This window comes from Tamandua tetradactyla, chromosome 3, assembly GCF_023851605.1.
Source record: "Tamandua tetradactyla isolate mTamTet1 chromosome 3, mTamTet1.pri, whole genome shotgun sequence".
NCBI classification, from domain to species: domain Eukaryota; kingdom Metazoa; phylum Chordata; class Mammalia; order Pilosa; family Myrmecophagidae; genus Tamandua; species Tamandua tetradactyla.
In genome coordinates, this window is record NC_135329.1 from 85,050,726 (window position 1) to 85,074,559 (window position 23,834).

At 40.6% G+C, this 23,834-nt stretch overlaps 1 protein-coding gene across 1 annotated transcript in view; it reads right to left on the reverse strand.

Annotated features, from left to right (window-relative positions):
• LOC143677470 (cilia- and flagella-associated protein 74-like) overlaps positions 1–23,834 on the reverse strand; it is a 136,756-nt gene that overhangs the window by 111,142 nt on the left and 1,780 nt on the right. Inside the window, exon 2 of the mRNA XM_077153449.1 lies at positions 18,031–18,064. Within this exon, the coding sequence (XP_077009564.1) occupies positions 18,031–18,033 (3 nt within the window). The 5' untranslated portion in view covers positions 18,034–18,064. The remainder of the gene's footprint in view (positions 1–18,030; positions 18,065–23,834) is intronic.

Genomic DNA, 23,834 nt, shown 5'->3' on the forward strand with positions numbered 1-23,834 from the left:
CTCCCAGCTCACCAGGTTTGCCAAACAAGAGATGGAATTGGTATACAGCTCTAATTGTCCCTAGACTCTATATGCCCCTTTTCCTTGGGGTCAGCTTTTTTCCAGTATTTTGTGCTGTCCAACTCAAAAAGCCTCTGTTTTATTTTATTTCATTTTATTTTTTTCTGTCAGGCCCATCCCCTCCCTGCCAGGTTTCCTCCAGGTTTATCTGTGCTTGGGGCCTGTTTTCAGCCATCCAAATTTGTTAATTCTGCAATTGGAGATTGGTTGAGCTACCTTCTTTGCCCCTAGTCGCTCACGTTTCTTTTTTCCCTCAGGGAACCAGCCTGCTGTGCCTGTGGGGGAGGGACACTGGCCTCCACAGCATGGGGCCTTGCAGTTCTGTGTGGGATTTCAGCTGTTCCACCCATTCCAGACTGGAATGTCTGGTCACTGATGTCCCCCCAACATTGTTCCATACAATTTCTGGCTATTTACTAGCTGCTCTGGAGGACAAACTAAATTCCAAAACTGTGCCTCCATCTTGCCCCTCCTCCCTCCAATATTTATCAGTTCCATGCTGTTTTGACTACTGTGGCTTTGCAATAAGTTTCACGATCATAAAGTGTGATTCTTTCATTTCATTCTTCTTTGTCAAGATGCCTTAAGGTATTTGGGGCCCCTTACTCTTTATATGCATATCTGCAGATAATGTTATTGGAATTTCTGCAAAGCTTTTCCATTTCTGCAAAGAATGTTGTTGGAATTTTGATTGGGGCTGTGTGGAATCTATAAATCACTTTGGATATGCTTGGGAACTTAACAATATTTAGTCTTCCAATCCATGAACATGGAACACCCTTCCATTTATGTAAGCAATGTTTTTAGTTTTCTGTGTACAAGTCCTTTACATCCTTCTTTAGATTTATTCCTAAATATTTTGACTCTTTTAGTTGCTGTTGTAAATAGAATTTTTTCTTGCTATCTTCCTCTGATTATTCACTGCTTGTGTACAGAAACACTGCTGATTTTGGGGTGTTGACCTGACACTTTGCTTAATTCACATATTAGCTCTAGGAGCTTTGTTGCGGATTTTTTCTGTACATAGAATCCTATCATCTGCAAATAGGGAAAGTTTCATTTCTTCCTTTCCAATTTAATGCCTATTACTTCTTCTTGCCTAAATGCTCTGGCAAGAACTTCCAGTACAATGTTGAATAACAGTGGTGACAGTGGGCATCTGTGCTGGTTTGAAAGGATGTATGTACCCTAGAAAAGCCATGTTTTAATCCCAATCCCATTTTGTAAAGGCAGATGTTTCTTCTAATTCCTATTCAGTACTGTATGTATGAAACTGTAATTAGATCATCTCCCTGGAGATGTGACTCACTCAAGAGTGGTTGTCAAACTGATTAGGTGGAGACGTGTCTCCACCCATTCCGGTGGGTCTTGATTAGTTTACTGGAATCCTATAAAAGAGGAAACATTTTAAAGAAAGTGAGAAATTCTAAGAGAGAAGAAGGACATAGCCACGAGAAGCAGAGTCTACCAGCTATCGACCTTTGGAGACAAAGAAGGAAAATGCCTCCCAGGGAGCTTCATGAAACATGAAGCATGGAGAGAAGCTAGCAGATGACCCCGTGTTTGCCATGTGCCTTTCCAGATGAGAGAGAAATCCTGACTGTGTTTGCCATGTGCTTTCTCACGTAAGAGAGAAACCCTGAACCTCATCATCCTTCTTGAACCAAGATATCTTTCCCTGGATGCCTTAGATTGGAAATTTCTATAGACTTGTTTTAATTGGGACATTTTCTTGGTCTTAGAACTGTAAACTAGCAATTTATTAAGTTCTCCTTTTTAAAAGCCATTCTATCTCTGGTATATTGCATTCCAGCAGCTAGCAAACCAGAACAGTCTCCTTGTCTTATTCCTGATCTTAGAGAGAAATCTTTCAGTCTTTCACCATTAAGTACCTTGTTAGCTGTGGGCTTTTCAAATATGCCTTTTACCATGTTGAGGAAATTTTCTTCTATTCCTAGTGTGCTGAGTGTTTTCATCCTGAAAGGAGGGTTGGATTTTGTCAAATGCTTTCTCTGTATGGCTTGAGATGATCATGTGGTTCATTCATTAACATGATGTATTGCATTAATTGATTTTCTTATTTTGAACCACCCTTGCAAACTAGGGATAAATTCTGCTAGATCATGATGTATTGGTTTTTTTTAAAGTGCTATTGGATTTTGTTTGCTAATATTTTGTTGAGGATCTTTGCATCTATATTCATCAGATATATTGGTCTATAATTTTCTTTTCTTGTGTTTTCATCTGCTTCTCTATGAGGGTGATGTTGGCCTCATAGAATGAATTGAGTGTTCCCTCCTGTTCTAGATTGCTAGCTGCCAGAATGCAATATACCAGAAATGGAAGGCTTTTAAAAAGGGAAATTTAATAAATTGCAAGTTAAAAGTTTTTAGGTAGGTGGGCCACGGTGGCTCAGCAGGCAAGAATGCTTGCCTGCCATGCTTGAGGACCCGGGTTCGATTCCTGGTGCCTGCCCATGTAAAAAAAAAAAAATTAAAAAAAAAAGTTTTTAGGCAGTGAAAATGTCCCAGTTAAAGCAAGTCTATAGAAATGCCAATCTAAAGCATCCAGGGAAAGATACCTCGGTTCAAGAAGGCCGATGAAGTTCAGGGTTTCTCTCTCGGCTGGAAGGGCACTTGGTAAACACAGTGTCATCTGTTAGCTTTCTCTTTAGCTGCCCAGGAGGCGTTTTCCTTCTTCATCTCCAAACGTTGCTCACTGGTGGACCTTCTGCTTTGTGGTGCTGCAGCATTTTCTGTTCTCTGAGATTCTCATGGCTTTCTCTCTTGTCGTTCTCTAGCTTTTTCCAAAGTGCTGCTTCTTTTAAAGGATTCCAGCAAACCAATCAAGACCCACCTGGAATGGGTGGAGACACATCTCCACCTATCAAGTTTAATACCCACACTGTAAGCTAATTAAAGTTTACAACATACAGTACTGAATAGGGATTAGAAGAAATTATTGCTCCCACAAGATTGATTAGGATTAAAATATGGCTTTTCTAGGGTACATAAACATTTCAGGCCGGCACACCTCCTTTTTAATTTTCTGGAAGAGTTTAAGCAGAATAGTTTAGTCTTCTTGAAGTCTTTGGTAAAATTCCCTTGTGAAGCCATCTGGTCCTGAGCTTTCCTTGTTGGGAGGTTTCTGATGACAGATTCAATCTCTATTAGTAATTGGTTTATTGAGATCTTCTATTTCTTCTTGAATCAGTGTACACAGTCTCTGTGTTTCTAAGAATTGGCCTATTTCATCTAGGTTATCTAGTTTATAGTCATACAGTTGCTCATAGTATCCACTTCATGCTGGTATGAAACTGTTGTGTGCCCCCAGAAAAGCCATGTTCTTTAACCCTGATTCAGTATTGCTGAGTGGAATCTTTTGATTAAGTTGTTTGCATGGAGATATGACTCACCCAATTGTGGGTGGGGCTTTTTAATTAGGTGGTTTCCATGGAGATGCATCTCCACCCATTCAAGGTGGGATTGCTTACTGGAATCCTTTAAGAGGGAACAATTTTGTAAAAATTCCAGGGCCCACACAGCCAGAGACCTTTGGAGATGTAGAAGGATGATATCCCTGGGGAAGTCCTTTGAGACTAGAAGCCTGAAAAGAAAGCTAGCAGACGCTGCCTTATGCCTTCCCTGCTGACGTAGGTGTTCCAGACCCGTCAGCCTTTCTTGGATCAAGGTATCTTTTTCTGGATGCCCTAGTGTGGACATTTTAATGGCCTTAGAACTGCAAACTTGTAACTTAGTAAATTCCCTTTTTAAAACCCATCCCATTTCTGGTATATTGCATTTTGGCAGCTTTAACAAATCAAAACACACTTACAGTCCTTTTTATTTCAGCAGGATCAGTAGTTATGTCCCCCTTCTCATTTCTGATTTTTGTTATTTGTGTTCTCTCTCTTTTTTTCTTGGTCAGTCTAGCTCATAATTTGTCAACTTTATTGATCTTTTCCAAGGACCCACTTTTGGTTTTGTTGATTCTCTCTATTGTTTTTTGTTTGTTTCCTATTTTATTTATCTCTGCTCAAATCTTTGCTGTTTTCTTCCTAGCACTTGCTTTGTCTTTAGTTTGCTCTGGGAACCAGGGACCTGAATTCACTAATCAAAAACCACGACCAGATAGGGGATCCAAGATGGCGTCTTAGTAAGGTACATGCGTCTTAGTTCCTCCGACTCCAAATCAACTAATAGGTGAACAGAAACAGTACAGAACAGCTCCCGGGGCTACAGCAGGGAATGGACACACAGTGTAACCCAGTCTGGGCTGGTTAGTCTGACTGCGAAACTCGGCTGCAGTGAGTGAGATCCCTGAGCGGCGGGCAATTTCCCGAGCAGCCGCAGCTGCGGCGGTCCGAGCTAATCCCTCCCTCCTTCCCGGGCTGGCTGAGGGACGCGGAGAGACAAGCTTCACAGCCAAGGCGGCCGGCGCCACACTTTTGCGGGCGGCTTCGAGTCTCAGCTTCGAGTCCGCGACTACGAGTCTCGGATCAGAGGGCTATCCAAAGTCTGGGCTGGCAAGTCTGACTGCGAGACTTGGCTGCGGCGAGACCCCCGAGCGGCCACAGCTGCGGCGGTCCGAGCTAATCCCTCCCTCCTTCCCGGGCTGGCTGAGAGACTCGGAGAGACAAGCTTCCCAGCCAAGGCGGCCGGCGCCACACTTTTGCGGGCGGCTTCAAGTCTCGGCTTCGAGTCCGCAGCTACGAGTCTCGGATCAGAGGGCTATCCAAAGTCTGGGCTGGCAAGTCTGACTGCGACTCTTGGCTGCGGCGAGACCCCCGAGCAGCGCGTGATTTGCCGAGCAGCCGCAGCTGCGGCGGTCCGAGCTAATCCCTCCCTCCTTCCCGGGCCAGCTGAGAGTATCGGAGAAGCAAGTTTCCCAAGCCGAGGCAGGTGGCGCCCTTCTTTTGCGGGCGGCTTCGAGTCTCGGCTTTGAGTCCGTGGCTACGAATCTCAGATCAGAGGGCTATCCAAAGTCTGGGCTGGCTAGACTGACTGCGAAACTCGGCTGCGGTGAGACCCCCGAGCGGCGCGTGATTTCCCGATCAGCGGCAGCTGCGATGGTCCGAGCTACTCCCTCCCTCCTTTCCGGGCCGGCTGAGAGTATTGGAGAAGCAAGTTTCCCAAGCCAAGGCAGGCAGCACCCCTCTTTTGCGGGCAGCTTCGAGTCTCTGCTTCGAGTCTGCGGATACGAGTCTCGGATAGGAGGGCTATCCAAGCCGCGGTAGCCCCCCCCCACGGGAGGCTTCCTGGTCCGGTGGGGAATCCCCAAGGCCCGCTGCAGCCCGCAACCAGCCACAGGGTCCCCTCAAGCCGCGGCAGCTGACGCCCCCACCACGCGCGGCCCCTGAACCAACGGAGAGAATTGGATCCGAAATCCCCAGGACACGGAGATCGGTGACTGGGGGAGACCCATTCCAAACACTTGAGACAAACGTGTGCCACGTGCGCCACGTACTGGGCAAGATAAGAAAAACAGATCCCAGAGATTTCACAGAAAAATCTTACAACCTTGCTGGGTCCAACACCAAGAGAAATCTGAATAAATGCCCAGACGCCAGCAGCAGAAGATAACTGTCCACGCTCAAAAGATTGAGAATATGGCTCAGTCAAAGGAACAAACCAATAGCTCAAATGAGACACAAGAGCTGAGACAACTAATGCTGAATATACGAACAGAAATGGAAAACCTCTTCAAAAATGAAATCGATAAATTGAGGGAGGACATGAAGAGGACATGGGCTGAACATAAAGAAGAAATAGAAAAACTGAAAAAACAAATCGCAGAACTTATGGAAGTGAAGGATAAAGTAGCAAACATAGAAAAAATAATGGATAGCTACAATGATAGATTTAAAGAGACAGAAGATAGAATTAGTGATTTGGAGGATGGAACATCTGAATTCCAAAAAGAAACAGAAACTATAGGGAGAAGAATGGAAAAATTTGAACAGGGTATCAGGGAACTCAAGGACAATATGAACCGCACAAATATACGTGTTGTGGGTGTCCCAGAAGGAGAAGAGAAGGGAAAAGGAGGAGAAAAACTAATGGAAGAAATTATCACTGAAAATTTCCCAACTCTTATGAAAGACCTAAAATTACAGATCCAAGAAGTGCAGCGCACCCCAAAGAGATTAGACCCAAATAGGCGTTCTCCAAGACACTTACTAGTTAGAATGTCAGAGGTCAAAGAGAAAGAGAAGATCTTGAAAGCAGCAAGAGAAAAACAATCCATTACATACAAGGGAAACCCAATAAGACTTTGTGTAGATTTCTCAGCAGAAACCATGGAAGCTAGAAGACAGTGGGATGATATATTTAAAATACTAAAAGAGAAAAACTGCCAACCAAGACTCCTATATCCACCAAAATTATCCTTCAAAAATGAGGGAGAAATTAAAACATTCTCAGACAAAAAGTCACTGAAAGAATTTGTGACCAAGAGACCAGCTCTGCAAGAAATACTAAAGGGAGCACTAGAGTCAGATACAAAAAGACAGAAGAGAGAGATATGGAAAAGAGTGTAGAAAGAAGGAAAATCAGATATGATATATATAATACAAAAGGCAAAATGTTAGAGGAAAATATTATCCAAACAGTAATAACACTAAGTGTCAATGGACTGAATTCCCCAATCAAAAGACATAGATTGGCAGAATGGATTAAAAAACAGGATCCTTCTATATGCTGTCTACAGGAAACACATCTTAGACCCAAAGATAAACATAGGTTGAAAGTGAAAGGTTGGGAAAAGATATTTCATGCAAATAACAACCAGAAAAGAGCAGGAGTGGCTATACTAATATCCAACAAATTAGACTTCAAATGTAAAACAGTTAAAAGAGACAAAGAAGGACACTATATACTAATAAAAGGAACAATTAAACAAGAAGACATAACAATCATAAATATTTACGCACCGAATCAGAATGCCCCAAAATACGTGAGGAATATACTGCAAACACTGAAAAGGGAAATAGACTCATATACCATAATAGTTGGAGACTTCAACTCACCACTCTCATCAATGGACAGAACATCTAGACAGAGGATCAACAAAGAAATAGAGAATCTGAATATTACTATAAATGAACTAGACTTAATAGACATTTATAGGACATTACATCCCACAACAGCAGGATACACCTTTTTCTCAAGTGCTCATGGATCATTCTCAAAGATAGACCATATGCTGGGTCACAAAGCAAGTCTTAACAAATTTAAAAAGATTGAAATCTTACACAACACTTTCTCGGACCATAAAGGAATGATGTTGGAAATCAATAATAGGCAGAGTGCCAGAAAATTCACAAATACGTGGAGGCTCAACAACACACTCCTAAACAACGACTGGGTCAAAGAAGAAATTGCAAGAGAAATTAGCAAATACCTCGAGGCGAATGAAAATGAAAACACAACATATCAAAACTTATGGGACGCAGCAAAGGCAGTGCTAAGAGGGAAATTTATTGCTCTAAATGCCTATATCAGAAAAGAAGAAAAGGCAAAAATTCAGGAATTAACTATCCATTTGGAAGAACTGGAGAAAGAACAGCAAGCTAACCCCAAAGCAAGCAAAAGGAAAGAAATAACAAAGATTAGAGCAGAAATAAATGAAATTGAAAACATGAAAACAATAGAGAAAATCAATAAGGCCAGAAGTTGGTTCTATGAGAAAATCAATAAGATTGATGGGCCCTTAGCAAGATTGACAAAAAGAAGAAGAGAGAGGATGCAAATAAATAAGATCAGAAATGGAAGAGGAGACATAACTACTGACCTCACAGAAATAAAGGAGGTAATAACAGGATACTATGAACAACTTTACGCTAATAAATACAACAATTTAGAGGAAATGGACGGGTTCCTGGAAAGACATGAACAACCAACTTTGACTCAAGAAGACATAGATGACCTCAACAAACCAATCACAAGTAAAGAAATTGAAGCAGTCATTCAAAAGCTTCCTAAAAAGAAAAGTCCAGGACCAGACGGCTTCACATGTGAATTCTATCAAACATTCCAGAAAGAATTAGTACCAACTCTCCTCAAACTCTTCAAAAAAATTGAAGCGGAGGGAAAACTACCTAATTCATTCTATGACGCCAACATTACCCTCATACCAAAACCAGGCAAAGATATTACAAGAAAAGAAAACTACAGGCCAATCTCTCTAATGAATACAGATGCAAAAATCCTCAATAAAATTCTAGCAAATCGTATCCAACAACACATTAAAAGAATTATTCATCATGACCAAGTAGGATTCATCCCAGGTATGCAAGGATGGTTCAACATAAGAAAATCAATTAATGTAATACACCATATCAACAAATCAAAGCAGAAAAATCACATGATCATCTCAATTGATGCAGAGAAGGCATTTGACAAGATTCAACATCCTTTCCTGTTGAAAACACTTCAAAGGATAGGAATACAAGGGAACTTCCTTAAAATGATAGAGGGAATATATGAAAAACCCACAGCTAATATCATCCTTAATGGGGAAAAATTGAAAACGTTCCCCCTAAGATCAGGAACAAGACAAGGATGTCCACTATCACCACTATTATTCAACATTGTGTTGGAGGTTCTAGCCAGAGCAATTAGACAAGAAAAAGAAATACAAGGCATCAAAATTGGAAAGGAAGAAGTAAAACTATCACTGTTTGCAGATGATATGATAATATACGTCGAAAACCCGGAAAAATCCACAACAAAACTACTAGAGCTAATAAATGAGTACAGCAAAGTAGCAGGTTACAAGATCAACATTCAAAAATCTGTAGCATTTCTATACACTAGCAATGAACAAGCGGAGGGGGAAATCAAGAAACGAATCCCATTTACAATTGCAACTAAAAGAATAAAATACCTAGGAATAAATTTAACTAAAGAGACAAAAAACCTATATAAAGAAAACTACAAAAAACTGCTAAAAGAAATCACAGAAGACCTAAACAGATGGAAGGGCATACCGTGTTCATGGATTGGAAGACTAAATATAGTTAAGATGTCAATCCTACCTAAATTGATTTACAGATTCAATGCAATACCAATCAAAATCCCAACAACGTATTTTTCAGAAATAGAAAAACCAATAAGCAAATTTATCTGGAAGGGCAGGGTGCCCCGAATTGCTAAAAACATCTTGAGGAAAAAAAACGAAGCTGGAGGTCTCACGCTGCCGGACTTTAAGGCATATTATGAAGCCACAGTGGTCAAAACAGCATGGTATTGGCATAAAGATAGATATATCCACCAATGGAATCGAATAGAGTGCTCAGGTATAGACCCTCTCATCTATGGACACTTGATCTTTGATAAGGCAGTCAAGCCAACTCACCTGGGACAGAACAGTCTCTTCAATAAATGGTGCCTAGAGAACTGGATATCCATATGCAAAAGAATGAAAGAAGACCCATATCTCCCACCCTACACAAAAGTTAACTCAAAATGGATCAAAGATCTAAACATTAGGTCTAAGACCATAGAACAGTTAGAGGAAAATGTAGGGAGATATCTTATGAATCTTACAATTGGAGGCGGTTTTATGGACCTTACACCTAAAGCAAGAGCACTGAAGAAGGAAATAAATAAATGGGAACTCCTCAAAATTAAACACTTTTGTGCATCAAAGAACTTCATCAAGAAAGTAGAAAGACAGCCTACACAATGGGAATCAATATTTGGAAACGACATATCAGATAAAGGTCTAGTATCCAGAATTTATAATGAGATTGTTCAACTCAACAACAAAAAGATAGCCAACCCAATTACAAAATGGGAAAAAGACTTGAATAGACACCTCTCAGAGGAGGAAATACAAATGGCCAAAAGACACATGAAGAGATGCTCAATGTCCCTGGCCATTAGAGAAATGCAAATCAAAACCACAATGAGATATCATCTCACACCCACCAGAATGGCCATTATCAACAAAACAGAAAATGACAAGTGCTGGAGAGGATGCGGTGAAAGAGGCACACTTATCCACTGTTGGTGGGAATGCCAAATGGTGCAACCACTGTGGAAGGCAGTTTGGCGGTTCCTCAAAAAGCTGAATATAGAATTGCCATACGACCCAGCAATACCATTGCTGGGAATCTACTCAAAGGAATTAAGGGCAAAAACTCAAACAGACATTTGCACACCAATGTTTATAGCAGCGTTATTTACAATTGCAAAGAGATGGAAACAGCCAAAATGTCCATCAACAGATGAGTGGCTAAACAAACTGTGGTATATACATACGATGGAATATTATGCAGCTTTAAGGCAGGATAAACTTATGAAGCATGTAATAACATGGATGGACCTAGAGAACATTATGCTGAGTGAGTCTAGCCAAAAACTAAAAGACAAATACTGTATGGTCCCAATGATGTGAATCGACACTCGAGAATAAACTTGGAATATGTCCTTGGTAACAGAGTTCAGCAGGAGTTAGAAACAGGGTAAGATAATGGGTAATTGGAGCTGATGGAATACAGACTGTGCAATAGGACTAGATACAAAAACTCAAAAATGGACAGCACAATAATACCTAATTGTAAAGTAATCATGTTAAAATACTGAACGAAGCTGCATCTGAGCGATAGGTTCTTGTTTTGTTTTGTTTTGTTTGTTTTGTTCTTATTATTATTACTTTTATTTTTTTTCTCTATATTAACATTCTATATTTTTTTCTGTTATACTGCTAGTTCTTCTAAACCGATGCAAATGTACTAAGAAACGATGATCATGCATCTATGTGATGATGTTAAGAATTACTGATTGCATATGTAGTCTAAAAAAAAAAAAAAAAAATGGTCAGCACAATACTGCCTAACTGTAATGTAATTATGTTGGAACGCTGAATGAAGTTGCATCTGATCTATAGTTTTTTTTTTGTTTTTTTTTTCTTTCTCTTATATATTTTTGTACTTTTTATTTTTATTTGTGTTTTCTCTGTGTTATCACTTTATTTCTTTTTCTGTTGTCGTGCTATTTCTTTCTCTAAATCGATGCATATGTACTGAGAAATGATGACCATACACCTATGTGATGATATTAAGAATTACTGATTGCATATGTAGAATGGATTGATTTCTAATGTTGTGTTAGTAAATTGTTTTTAATTAATAAAAAAAAAAAAGCAAAAAAAAAAAAAACCACAACCAGTGATGGGCTGTGCCCAACCCTATTCTTGGAGAAGAGGATTTTTATGTCCCTTTCTTTCACCAGCAGCCAGGCAGGGGTTGGACCCCATGCAGATCCACCGCAAGCGTGGGGACGAGTGCTGGCAGCCACCAGGTTTACTGCTCCATACCGCAGTTCAGCAGCCTCTCCCTCCTGCTCTTCCCTGGGTGCTGCAGTGCTCCTCTGGCCTCTGGAGTTTCCACGTAGTTGTTTCAGACAGGTCCTGCCTGTTTAATCATTATTTTGGTGGAAAGAAAGAGTCCTGGAGTTCTATACTCCACTCTCTTCCCTTGATCTCTGCGGCATTTCAACTTTGTCATGCTTTCTTCTAGGGTCTGTACCATTCTGGGGCTGGTCTGCTGCAACCCTGGGGTTCCCTGACTTGCATCCCCGACTCCATCACAGGGTGACCAGCCTCATTAAGCATCTTCTTACTTCTGGCTTCTCTGATTTTTACTGACTGACTGTGTTCAGGGTTCCTTTTTCTATAAGGACTTAAGCCAAATTGGATTAAGGCCTGCCTGCTTCCACTTAGCCTCAGCTGAACAGATCTTCAAAGACCACCTTCACGAATGATGTGCACCTTCATGAATGAGCGTGCACCTTCACGAATGAGCGTGCACCTTCACGAATGATGTGCACTTTCATGAATGAGCGTGCACCTTCACGAATGAGCATGCACCTTCACGAATGATGTGCACCTTCACGAATGAGTGTGCGCCTTCATGAATGACGTGCACCTTCACGAATGAGCGTGCACCTTCACGAATGAGCGTGCACCTTCACGAATGAGCGTGCAATTTCACGAATGACGTGCACCTTCACGAATGAGTGTGCACCTTCACGAATGAGCGTGCAACTTCACGAATGACGTGCAACTTCACGAATGACGTGCACCTTCACGAATGAGCGTTCACCTTCACGAATGAGCGTGCACTTTCACGAATGACGTGCATCTTCACGAATGAGTGTGCACCTTCACGAATGATATGCACCTTCACAAATGAGTGTGCACCTTCACGAATGAGTGTATACATTCACTAACGAAAACCTCACCAAAGGCCCTAGTTACACAAGATGGGGGGTGAGGGTCTGAACACGTCTTTATGAGGGACACGATTCAATCCCCATCATATGAATCCACACTCCAAGGAGCTCAGTGAACTCCAAGCAGGTTAAACTCAAAGAAATCTACAACAAAACACATTTTAGTGAAATTGTCAAAATCCAAAGACAAAGAAAATCTGGAAAGCAGGAGGAGAGAAGCAGCTCATCATGTACAGGTCTCCTCAGCGAACGTAACAACAGGTACTATCTCATCAGAAACCACGCGGGCAGAAAGGCAGTAGGATAACATATTTAAAGTCTGCAAAGAAAAAAACACCTGCCAACCAAGAATTTATATCTGGCAAAATTATCCCTCAAGAGTGAAGAAGAAATGAAGTCATTTACTGATAAACAAAACAAAAGCTAAAGGAATTCATTACCAGAAGACCCGTCCTAAAAGAAATGTTAAAGGAAGGCCTTCAGGTTAAAAAAAGCACACTAGACAGAGGCTAAAAGACATAAGAAGAAGCAAGAAACACTGATAAGAGTAATTATGTAGGTGAATATAAAATCCTGTACTGTTGTACTTTGAGTTCGTAATAGATTTTCCCCTATATGACTTAAAATGTTAACATGTAAAACAGTGATTGAAATCTATGTTAATGGCACACAATGTATAAAGACGTGACATGAAATAATAACACTATGAAGAGTGGAGGGACAAAGATGTATAGGCATGGAACATTTTATACTACAGTATACGTAAACTAAATTGTTATACTTTAAAATATTAATTGTAATCACAAAGGTAACCACCAAGAAACTAAAAATATAGAGAGAAAAGGGAAGAATACAGGAATCAAAACAGTACACTACAAAAAAGTATACAAATGCAAAAAAGGCAATAATGGAGTGATTGAGGACAACAAAACTTAAAATACATACAGAAAACAAAAAGCTAGGAGCTGAAGTTAATCCTTCCCTATCAGTAATTACCTTAAATGTAAATGGATTAAACTCTCCTATCAAAAGGCAGAGATTGATATATTTGATTTTTTTAAGTGATCCATTTTCCTGTCTACAAAAGACTCACATGAGATACAAAGACACAAATAGGTTGAAAGTAAAAGGGTTGAAAAAAGACATTCCATGCATCATAAGTTAAGAATGTCTGTGTTTGTTTGTTATATATTTTTTAAATATTTAAAAATAAAAAAAAGACTTTCCATGCAACTAGTAAGTAATGCTGGGGTGGCTATGTTATTATCAGACAAATTAGACTTTAAGTCAAAAAACGTACAAGAGTCAAAGAAGGACATTTTGTATTTATAAATGATTCAATCCAGTGAGAAGGTATAAAAATTAAAAAATAAACAACCCTAAAAATAAAACCCTCAAATTTTTGAAGCAAAAATTAACAGAACTGAAAGAAGAAATAGATAGTTCTGCAATAACAGTTGGAGACTTAAATAGGCCACTTTCGATAACCAACAGAACATCTAGACAGAAGATCAATAAGGAAATAAAGGACTTGAACACCACTATTAGTCAATCACACCTAATGGATATCTATAGAACATATATGACATATATAAAACCCAACAACAGCAGAATACACATTATTCTCACATGCACAGTTATCATTCCCTAGGATAGACTGCATGTTAGGCTAATAGTCAAGTTTTGGGGGTGCAAGTGTAGTTCAGTGGTAGAATTCTCGCCTGCCATGCAGTAGACCCGGGTTCAATTCCCGGCCCCTGCCCCTTCCTCCACCCCCTCAATTTCAACAAATGGTGCTACTTATAATGGGATACTCACATGGGAAGAATGAAATGTGACCTCTACCATACAGCATACAAAATGAACAAAAAATTAAGTCTTAACAAGTATTAAAAGAAATAATACAAAGTATCTTCTATGACCACAGTGAAATGTGGCTAGGATTCAAAAGCAGAAGAAAAACCAGGAAATTTAGAAATATGTGGGAATTAAACAACACATTCTTAAACAACCAATGGTTCAAAGAGGAAATCACCAAGGAAATTATTAATATTTAGAGATGAATGAAAATGAAAACATAACATACAAAAACTTATGGCACAGAGTTAGGGCAGTACTCAGAAGGAAATGTATATCTCTAAATGCCTACATGATAAAAGAAGAAAGATCACAAACCAATAATTTAATTTCAAACTTACAGGAACCAGAAAAGAAGAGCAAACTAAACCCAAAGTAAGCGGAAGGAAGGAAACAGTAAGCATTACCGTGAAGATAAATGAAATAGGAATAGAAAAACAATCAGCAAAAGCTAAGGTTGACACTTTGAAATGATCAATAGAATTGGCAAACTTTTAGCCAGATTGACAAAGTAAAAAAAAGAAAAATGAAACAAATATCAAAAAACAGGAATGAAAATGGAGACACTCACTGACCCTGCAGAAATAAAGGACTGTAAGGAAAGACGATGGACAATTGTATGCCAGCAAATCAGATAACCTAGGTGCAAGGGACAAATTGTGAGAGGCATACAAATTAAGAAAACGACTGTGAAAGAAATAGAAAATCTCAACAGAAATATAACACATAAAGAGATGGAATAATCAGTAACCTCGCAACAAAGAAAAGTCCAGCACTGGATGGCTTCACTGCTGAATTTTCCTGAATATTTAAAGAAAAATGCACATCCCTCTTTCTCAAACTCTTCTAAAAAAATAGAAGAGGTGGGAATACTTCCTAATCATTCTGTGAGGCCTAGATTACCCTGATACCAAAGCCTGATCAAGACACAAACCAAATCAACTGTATATTAAAAAGATCGTAAACCATGAACAAGTGGGATTTATTCCATGAATGCAATGATGGTTCGACATAAGGAAATCAATGTAATACAGCACATTAATAGAATGAAGATTTAAAAAACACATGATCATCTGAATTAATGCAGAAAAGGCATTTGACAAAACGCAACAACTTTCATAATAAAAATACTCAGAAAATAGGAATAGAAGTGAACTTTCCAACATAATAAGGAGGCATTTATGAAAACTTACAGCTAACATCATACTCGATGGTGAAAGACTGAAAACTTTCCCTTTAAGATCAAGAACAAGACAAGGATGCCCACTCTCACCAGTGTTATTCAACATTGTACTGGAAGTTCTAGCCACAGAACCCAGGCCAGAGAAAATAATGAAAAGCATCCAGATTGGAAAGGAAGAAGTAAAATTATCTCTATTCACAGATGACATGATCCAATATATGGAAAATAACAAAGAATCTGCAGGATAGAACTAATACATGAATTTAGCAAAGTTGCAGGGCACAAGATCAACATGCAAAAATCAGCTGTGTATCAAAACATCAGTGATGAACCATCTGAAAAGGCAACGAAGAAAACAATTTCACTTATAACAGCAACTAAAATGATAAAATACCTAGAAATTAATTTAACCAAGGAAATGAATGATTTACACTGAAAACTACCAAATATTGCTGAAAGAAATTTAAAAAGACCTAAATAAATGGAAAGACAGCCCATGTTTATGGATTGGAAGACATAATGTTGTTAAGACATCAGTATTACCTCAAATGATCTATAGATTGAATGCAATTCCTATCAAAATTCCAGAAATCTTTTTTGAAGAAATGGAAAAAAAAATCCTCAAATTCATATGAAATTTCAAAGGGCCTTGAATAGCCAAAACAATATTGAAAGAGAAGAATAAAGTTTGAGGACTCATACTTCCTGATTTCCAAACTTACTGAGAAGTGTTCAGTAGTGAAAGCGTCTGCTGTTGGCATAAGGAAAGACCTAGAGACGAGTGGAATAGAGCTGAGTCCAGAAATCGGCCACCACGGCCACAGCCAGTTACTTCACCATTAGAGCGCCAAGTCCATTCAGTGGGGGAAAGAACAGTTTCCTCAACAAATGGTGCTGAGGCAACTGAAAATCCACATGCGAAAAAATGGGTTTGGGCCTCTACCTCTCACCACATACAAAAATTCAATCAAAACAGTTCAACAACCTAAATATAAGAGTTTATACTACAAAACCTTAGAAGAAAACTTAAGACTGTCTTCAGGACCTTTTATTAAGCAATATATTCTTAGATTTTTCACCAAAAACACAAGCAGCAAGTGAAAAAAACAGATGAATCTTAGACTTCATCAAAATTTAAATTTTTTTGTGGTGTAAGGGCATTAGCAAGAAAGTGAAAAGACAGCCTACAGAATGGGAGAAAATATTTGGAAATCATACAACTGATAAGTCCTTAATATCCAGAATATATAAGCATTCCTACAACTCAACAGGAAAAAGACAAACAACCCATTGAAAAAATGGACAAAGCACTTGAATAGACATTTCTCCAAACAAGATATACAAATGGCTAATGAGCACATGAAAAGATGCTCAATATTGTTAGTCTTTAGAGAAAAATGCAAATCAGAACCACGAGATACCTCCTCATACCCACTACGATGCCTGTTATTTAAACAGTGGAAAATAAGAACTGTTGGGGAAAAACAGGAACCCTTGCACGTTGTTGCAGGAATGTGTGAAATGGTGCACCCACGCAGAAAACAGTTCGGCCGCTCCCCTGAAAGTTATGCAGGATTAACACACGACCCTGCCATTCCACTCCCAGGTATGGACCCAAAAGAACTGAAAGCAGGGACTCAGACATTTGTACACTGATGCTCAACACAGCATTATTCACAACAGCCAAAAGGTGGAAGCAACCTGTGTCCCTCAACAGACGAACGATTAAACAAACTGCGGTATATCCATTCCACAGAATATTATTCAGCCATAAAAGGAGATGAAGAGCTGGTATATATATGCTACAACATGGATGAATCTTGAAGGAATCATTTGAATGAAATAAGCCAGACACAAAAGGAAAAATATTGGTTGATTTCTCTTATATGAAATATTTACAGTAAGCAAATTCATAGAGACAAAAAGAATAGTGGTTACCAGGCATAAATGGAGGATGGAATGTGGAATTACTGCTTCTGGTAGTTAGATTCAGGTGTCAACTTGGCCAGGTGAGGGTACCTAGTTCTGTTGCTGTGGACATAAGCCAATGGTATGTGAACCTCATCTGTTGCTGATTCCACCTGCAGTCGGCTAGGAGATGTGCCTGCTGTAATGAATGAAGTTTGCCTTAATTGGCTGGTGCTTAAATGAGAGAGCACAACGCAGCACAGCCCAAGCAGCTCGGCATCTTCATCTCAGTACTCACAGCTCAGCCCAGGCCTTTGGAGATGCAGAAAGGAATCACCCCGGGGAAAGTTGGTGGAACCCAGAGGCCTGGAGAGACGGTCAGCAGAGATTACCCCGAGTCTTCCCACATAAGAAAGAACTTCAGATGCAAGTTAGCTGCCTTTCCTCTGAAGAACTAATGACATAAACCCCCTTTTATTAAAAGCCAATCCGTTTCTGGTGTGTTGCCTTCTGGCAGCCAGCAAACTAGAACAGAATGGATTCATTTTCTGTTCAGGAGGATGAAAATATTCTGAAGTAGATACTGCTGAAAGTTATACAAAATCAACAATGTACTTAATGCCACAGAACTGTCCACTTAAAATGATTAAAATGATTTTATGTGTATTTTACCACAATAAAATAGTTTACAGCAAATATCATACTAAACCATTAAACCTGAAAAGCATTTCTTTTAAGACTGGAAACAGAGCAAAGACTCCCAGTAAAACCAGTTCCACTCACCATCCACCAGATCCCGCAGCCATGCCAGTCAAACCTAAAAGAAATCAAAAGCAAAGGGAGTTGAGGGGAAAAAAGCACAGTCATTAATTTCAGACAATATGGCAGTGTATATAGACAAGAAGATACAGAAAAATTATTAAAATAATTGAGACAGTTTAATATACAATTAGGAGTTAAAAATCAATAATAGTTCTATGTATATGAATGAGAAAATAAGATTTTGAAAACCTACCACTTATAATAACATCAAAAAATATAAAAATACCTAAGAATAAGTCCGGCAAAAGATGTGCGAGATGTCTAAAGAGAAAATGATAAACCCCATGAGGAGGAATTAAAGGACCTAAACAAAAGTAAAAGGAGCTGCAGGTTCAAGGACTGGAAGCTCAGTGTTGCCAAGAGCCCAGGTCTCTCCAAGTTCATCTGTCAGTTCACTAAAAGCCCTATCAAAATCCCAACTTGTGTGTGTGTGACAGAGGGACAGAGTGACAGACAGAGCAGAGGGAAATGGGGAGGGAGAGGGGGAAACTTAACTGGTGGATTCTAAAATGTTTGTGGAAGAGCAAAGGGAAAAGAACAGCCAAGAAAAATTTGAAGAACAAAGGGGAAGAGGGACCCAACCATATATCCAGTTTTATTCTGAAGTTAGAAAACTAAGACAGTATGGTGCCATGGCAGGGACAGACAAGCAGAGCAATGGAACACAACGGAGGAGCTGGAAGCCCCACGAGCAGAGAGTGCTTAGTGCAAAGGCGGGGGGATGGGGGGCTGAGCAATGGGGGACAGACCTCTCAACCAGCGTGTTGAAAATATCACCCCCAAATCAATTCCCCGTGGATACATACTGTTCTAGTTTGCTGGCTGCTGGAATGCACTATACCAGAAACAGAACGGCTTTTAAAAAGGGGAATTTAATAAGTTGCTAGTTGTAAGGCTGAGAAAATGTCCAAATTAAAACAAGCCTTGGGGACCCATGGTGGCTCAGCAGGCAGAGTTCTAGCCTGTCATGCTGGAGACCTGGGTTTGGTTCCCTGTGCCTGCCCATGCAAACAAAAAAAACACAAGTCTATAGAAATGTCCAATCTAAGGCATCCAGGTAAAGATACCCTGGTTCAAGAAAGCCAATGAAGTTCAGGGTTCCTCTCTCATCTGGAAGGGTACATGGTGAACACGAGTCATCTGCTAGCTTCTTCTCTTGGCTTCTGGTTTCATGAAGCTCCCTGGGAGGCATTTTCCTTCTTCATCTCCAAAGGTCGCTGGCTGGTGGACTCTCTGCTTCTCATGGCTATGTCATTCTGCTCTGCTCTCTCTGAATGAATCTCTCATTCTCCAAAATGTTTCCTCTTTTATAGGACTTCAGAAACTAATCAAGACCCATCCAAATGGATGGAGATATATTTTCACCTAATCCAGTTTAACAGCCATTCTTGATTAAATCACATCTCCAGGGAGATGATCTGATTACAGTTTCAAACATACAATACTGAATAGGGATCAGAAGAAATGTCTGCCTTTACAAAATGGGATTAGGATTAAAACATGGCTTTTCTAGGGTACATACATCATCTCAAACCAGCACACATGCTCACACTGAAAGGTAAAACTCTTACAGCTTCCCAGTTGCTAAAACAAATACCAGACAATGAGTTGGCTTAACAGGAATTTGTTGGCTCATGGTTTCCGAGGCTAGAAGGCTTGCTTCTTCCCAGGCTGTGTATCTTCTGGCTGGCTGGCAATCTTGGGGCTCCTTAGCTTTTCTGTCACATGGTGTTCTAGTTTGCTAGCTGCTGGAATGCAATACACAGGAACTGGGATAGCTTTAAAAAGGGGAATTTAATAAGTTGCTAGCTTATAGTTGTAAGGCCATGGAGATGTCCAAAACCAATAGAAATGTCCAATCTAAGGCATCCAGGGAAAGATACCTTGGTTCAAGAAGGCGGATGAAGTCCAGGGTTTCTCTCTCCGCTGGAAGGGCATGTGGTTTACATGGTGGCATCTGCCGGCTTCCTCCCCAGGCCTCCGGCTTCCTGAAGCTACCTGGCAGCGTTCTCCTTCATCTCCAAAGGTCGCTGGCTGGTGGATTCTGAGGTCCTCTCTTCCTTCTGTCATGGTTCTCAGGCTCTCTCCTCATCTTCAAAAGAGGAGCTCTCCAAAATGTCTCCTCTTTTATAGGGTTCCAGTAAACCGATCAAGACCCAGTTAGAATGGGTGTAGACACGTCCTCATCTAATCCAGTTTAATACCCACAACTGACTGAGTCACATCTCCGTGGAGATAACCTCATCAAGGTTAGAGCCTGACAGGGTGAGGAGGGTGCTGCGGGGGTTGGTGTGCAGAGCAGGAAGACAGCATCCCCACAGGAGGGCAGTCCAGTGCTGGGGGCCAGAGTCCAAACTCCAGGGATGACGGTCAGAAGCCACCTTAATACGATCCAAGTAAACATCATCTGTAATGTGAAAAGTTGACCACTGGGAGCCACCAGACAGGATGGAATGAGCAGAACCTAGCATTACTTTTGTGATTTTCCCGGCAAACATGCACAATGAGAATCCTACAGAAACAAGACAAACCCAAATGGAGGAAATGTCTACAAAATGCCTAATAGCCTTCACAATTGTCAATGTCATTGTTTCAGTTTGCTAAAGTTGTCAGAATGCAATATGCCAGAAATGGATTGGCTTTTACAATGGGCATTTATTAGTTTACAATTTTACAGTCCTAAGACCACGAAAATGTCCAAATTAAGGCATCAAGAGGAAGATACCTTTTCTGAGGAAAGGCAGCTGGCATCTGGGATTCTTTTGTCACATGGGAAGCCACATGCTTGACGTCTGCTGGTCCTTCACTCCCAGGCTCTGTTGCTTCCAGTTTCCAATTGCAGTGGCTGAGCCCTCTCTCAGCATCTCCAGGGCGTTTATCTCTCTCCTCTCTCAGTGTTTCTACCTTTTATATTCTCATCAAGGGCTCCACTAAAGATTAAGCCCCACCTTGAATGGGCTGAGTCACATCTCAATTGAAACAACCTAACCAAAATGTCCCACTCTAATAGGTGTGCACCCACAGAAATGGATTTTTAAAAATCACCTTTTCTGGGGTACAGAACAGCTCCAAACTACCAAACTCCACCCTCTAACCCCCCAAAAGACATGTTCTTTCCATATGCAAAATACATTTATTCTATCACAGTATCACAAAAGCCTTAAATCATTTCAGTAACAATATTAAGTACAAGGTTTCATCAAAAATCAGTTACAGGCATGGTCTGCCCGAAGGCAAAATTCTCCTCTGGCTGTGGACTTGTGAAACTCAGAACAAGTTATCTGCTTCCAATATACAAAGGAGGGACAGTCATAGGATAAATGTTTCCATTTCCATTAGGAGAAATTGGAAGGAAAACAGGTGCCAAGAGTTCCAAACAGCTCAAAAAATCTGCAGGGTATACTTCATTATATTTTAAGGTCTGAGAGCAAGCTGTAGAATGATGGTGTGTCTTCAGGGTTTGAAAAACCAGTGGTCCCAGCTTCTCCAAGGGCTTATGCAGCAGCCCTGCTCTCTCAAAACACTGGGGTGAGGGTTCTGACATCTCAAGCACTGGGGAGACCACCATGTTCTTGGCCCCCCTTCTTCCAGCATCTGGGTAGCACTGGATTCTCTGCCATCTTTAGGGGCACACTCTCAACCTCCTTAGAACAGTGGGGTGGTGGCCAAGCTCTCCCCAGTACCCAGGGAATGTACTCCATCCTCTCCGAGGCCTGGGGCAGCAGGACTCTCCCTACACAATGGGGTGGCCAAGCTTCTCTCAATTCCCAGGCATCTGAGGGCCTTGGGGTGGTAACCCTCTTCCTGAACAAGGGAAATGCCAAGGCAAACTCACGCTTTCCACATGCATGTGTGGGTCCACTTTCCTGGCCTGCAGTTTCTTGGCTCCAGACCTCAGTTTCCATGGTTCTGCCTTTGGAGACATTTTACCTTCCATCTTTCCCTTTTAGTCCAGACTGGGAGTGGTTTCCTTTGTATATAGATCCCACAACAAACTTGTTGGCTTAGCATGCGGCACACATGGGTCCCAACCATCAGACAAAAGGACTTTCCACAAACCCTTTCTGGATAGCTCCATTTCCAATCTTGGCTTGTCCCGAAATGGCTGACTCATTCCATATTTGGTCAAATCCTCACACAAGGCACTATATTCAGGGGACTAATTTTCCAAAAGCTCAGAATTTCCAAACTCACAATTTCTGATTTCTTTGTACCCAAGAGTTTGGTTCTTAGCAGTTCTCAGCTTATCCCTTTCCTCTCACATTTTACTATGAACTATTTTATTATAAGGAGAAACCAGGCTTCATTTTCCATATTTAGTTCGGAAATTTCCTCAGCTAGATATATAAACTCATCACTTTCAAATTCTCCCTTCCATTCAACACCGGTACTCAATTTTGTCAAATTCTCTGCCACTTTAAAACAAGGATCCCCTTCCTTCCAGGTAGCAATGACACATTCATCATTTCTGTCTAGGGCCTCATTGGAAGTAACTTTAGGGTCCATATTTCTACCAATTCATAGCAATTTAGGTTTTTTCTATCAAGCTCCTCACAATTCTCCCAGAATCTTCCCCTGATCCGTTTATAAAGCTGTTCCAGCATTTTTTTGTTTCTGCAATTGTAGCATCCCACTTCTCAGTACCAAAATCTATTTTGGTTTGCTGAAGCTGCTGGAATGCGATTTATCAGTTTACAAATTTACAGTTGAAAGGCTGTGAAAATGTCCCAGTTAAGGCATCAGCAGGACGATATCTTCTCTGAAGAAAGGCCGATGGCACCTGGGGTTCGTCTGTCAAATAGGAAGGCACAGGGCTGGTGTCTGCTGATCCTTCTCTCCCAGGTTTCATTGCTTTCAGCTCCTGTTCTCTCCAAGCTCTCTTGGCTTTTCTTTCATACACTCATAAAGGACTCCAGTAAAGGATTAAGACCCACCTCGAATATCTGGGTCACAGCTCAACAGAAACAACCTAATCAAAAGGTCCCACCCACAAAATGTCTGCCCCCACAGGGATGGATTAAAAGAACATGGCCTTTTCTTGGATACATAACAGCCCAAACCACTGCAGTCACAAAAGCCAAGGAAATAACGAGGAATGTTCCAGACTGAAGGAGACACAGAGACCCGACACTCAGTGCAATCTCTGATTCTGGACTGGGCCTGAGGCTACGTAAGACATGACTGGGAAGCTGGTGAACCACTCGAATGAGTCTGAGCATCAGATGGCAGTGACGTATCCATGCTGATCTCTTACCTTTGCTGGTTGTGCTGCAGTTATGTTGGAGAATTTCCTTTTCTGTAGGAAACACATTCTCAGGTATTTGGGATGTGTCTGTGTACGCGTGTGTAGGCAACCCACTTTCAAGTGACTTAGTAAAGAAAAGTTTGTACAGCACAAGCATCTTCTATTTAAGTTTGGGATTGTTCCAAATTAAAAAAAAAAACAAAAAACATTATGCCATTCATATAAAGTTTAAAATCAGCTAAAACAACTACATTATTTACAGTTTCATGCACAAATGGTAAACTAAAGGAAATTCAGAACCACAAAAGTCAGCCCATCATCAGAGGGAGGTGAAGGCCAATGGAGGGTGGATTCTGGAGTGCTGGTAAGGCTCTATTTCTTGACTTGTGGTGACCTGATGTTTGTTCTCCTGATAACCAATCTCCAAACAGTAGGCATGAATTTATGCACCATCTATGTGAAGCAAATGTATATTGGGAAATTCTTTTAAAGTATGGGCACCTGTCCACTTCAGTTCCTG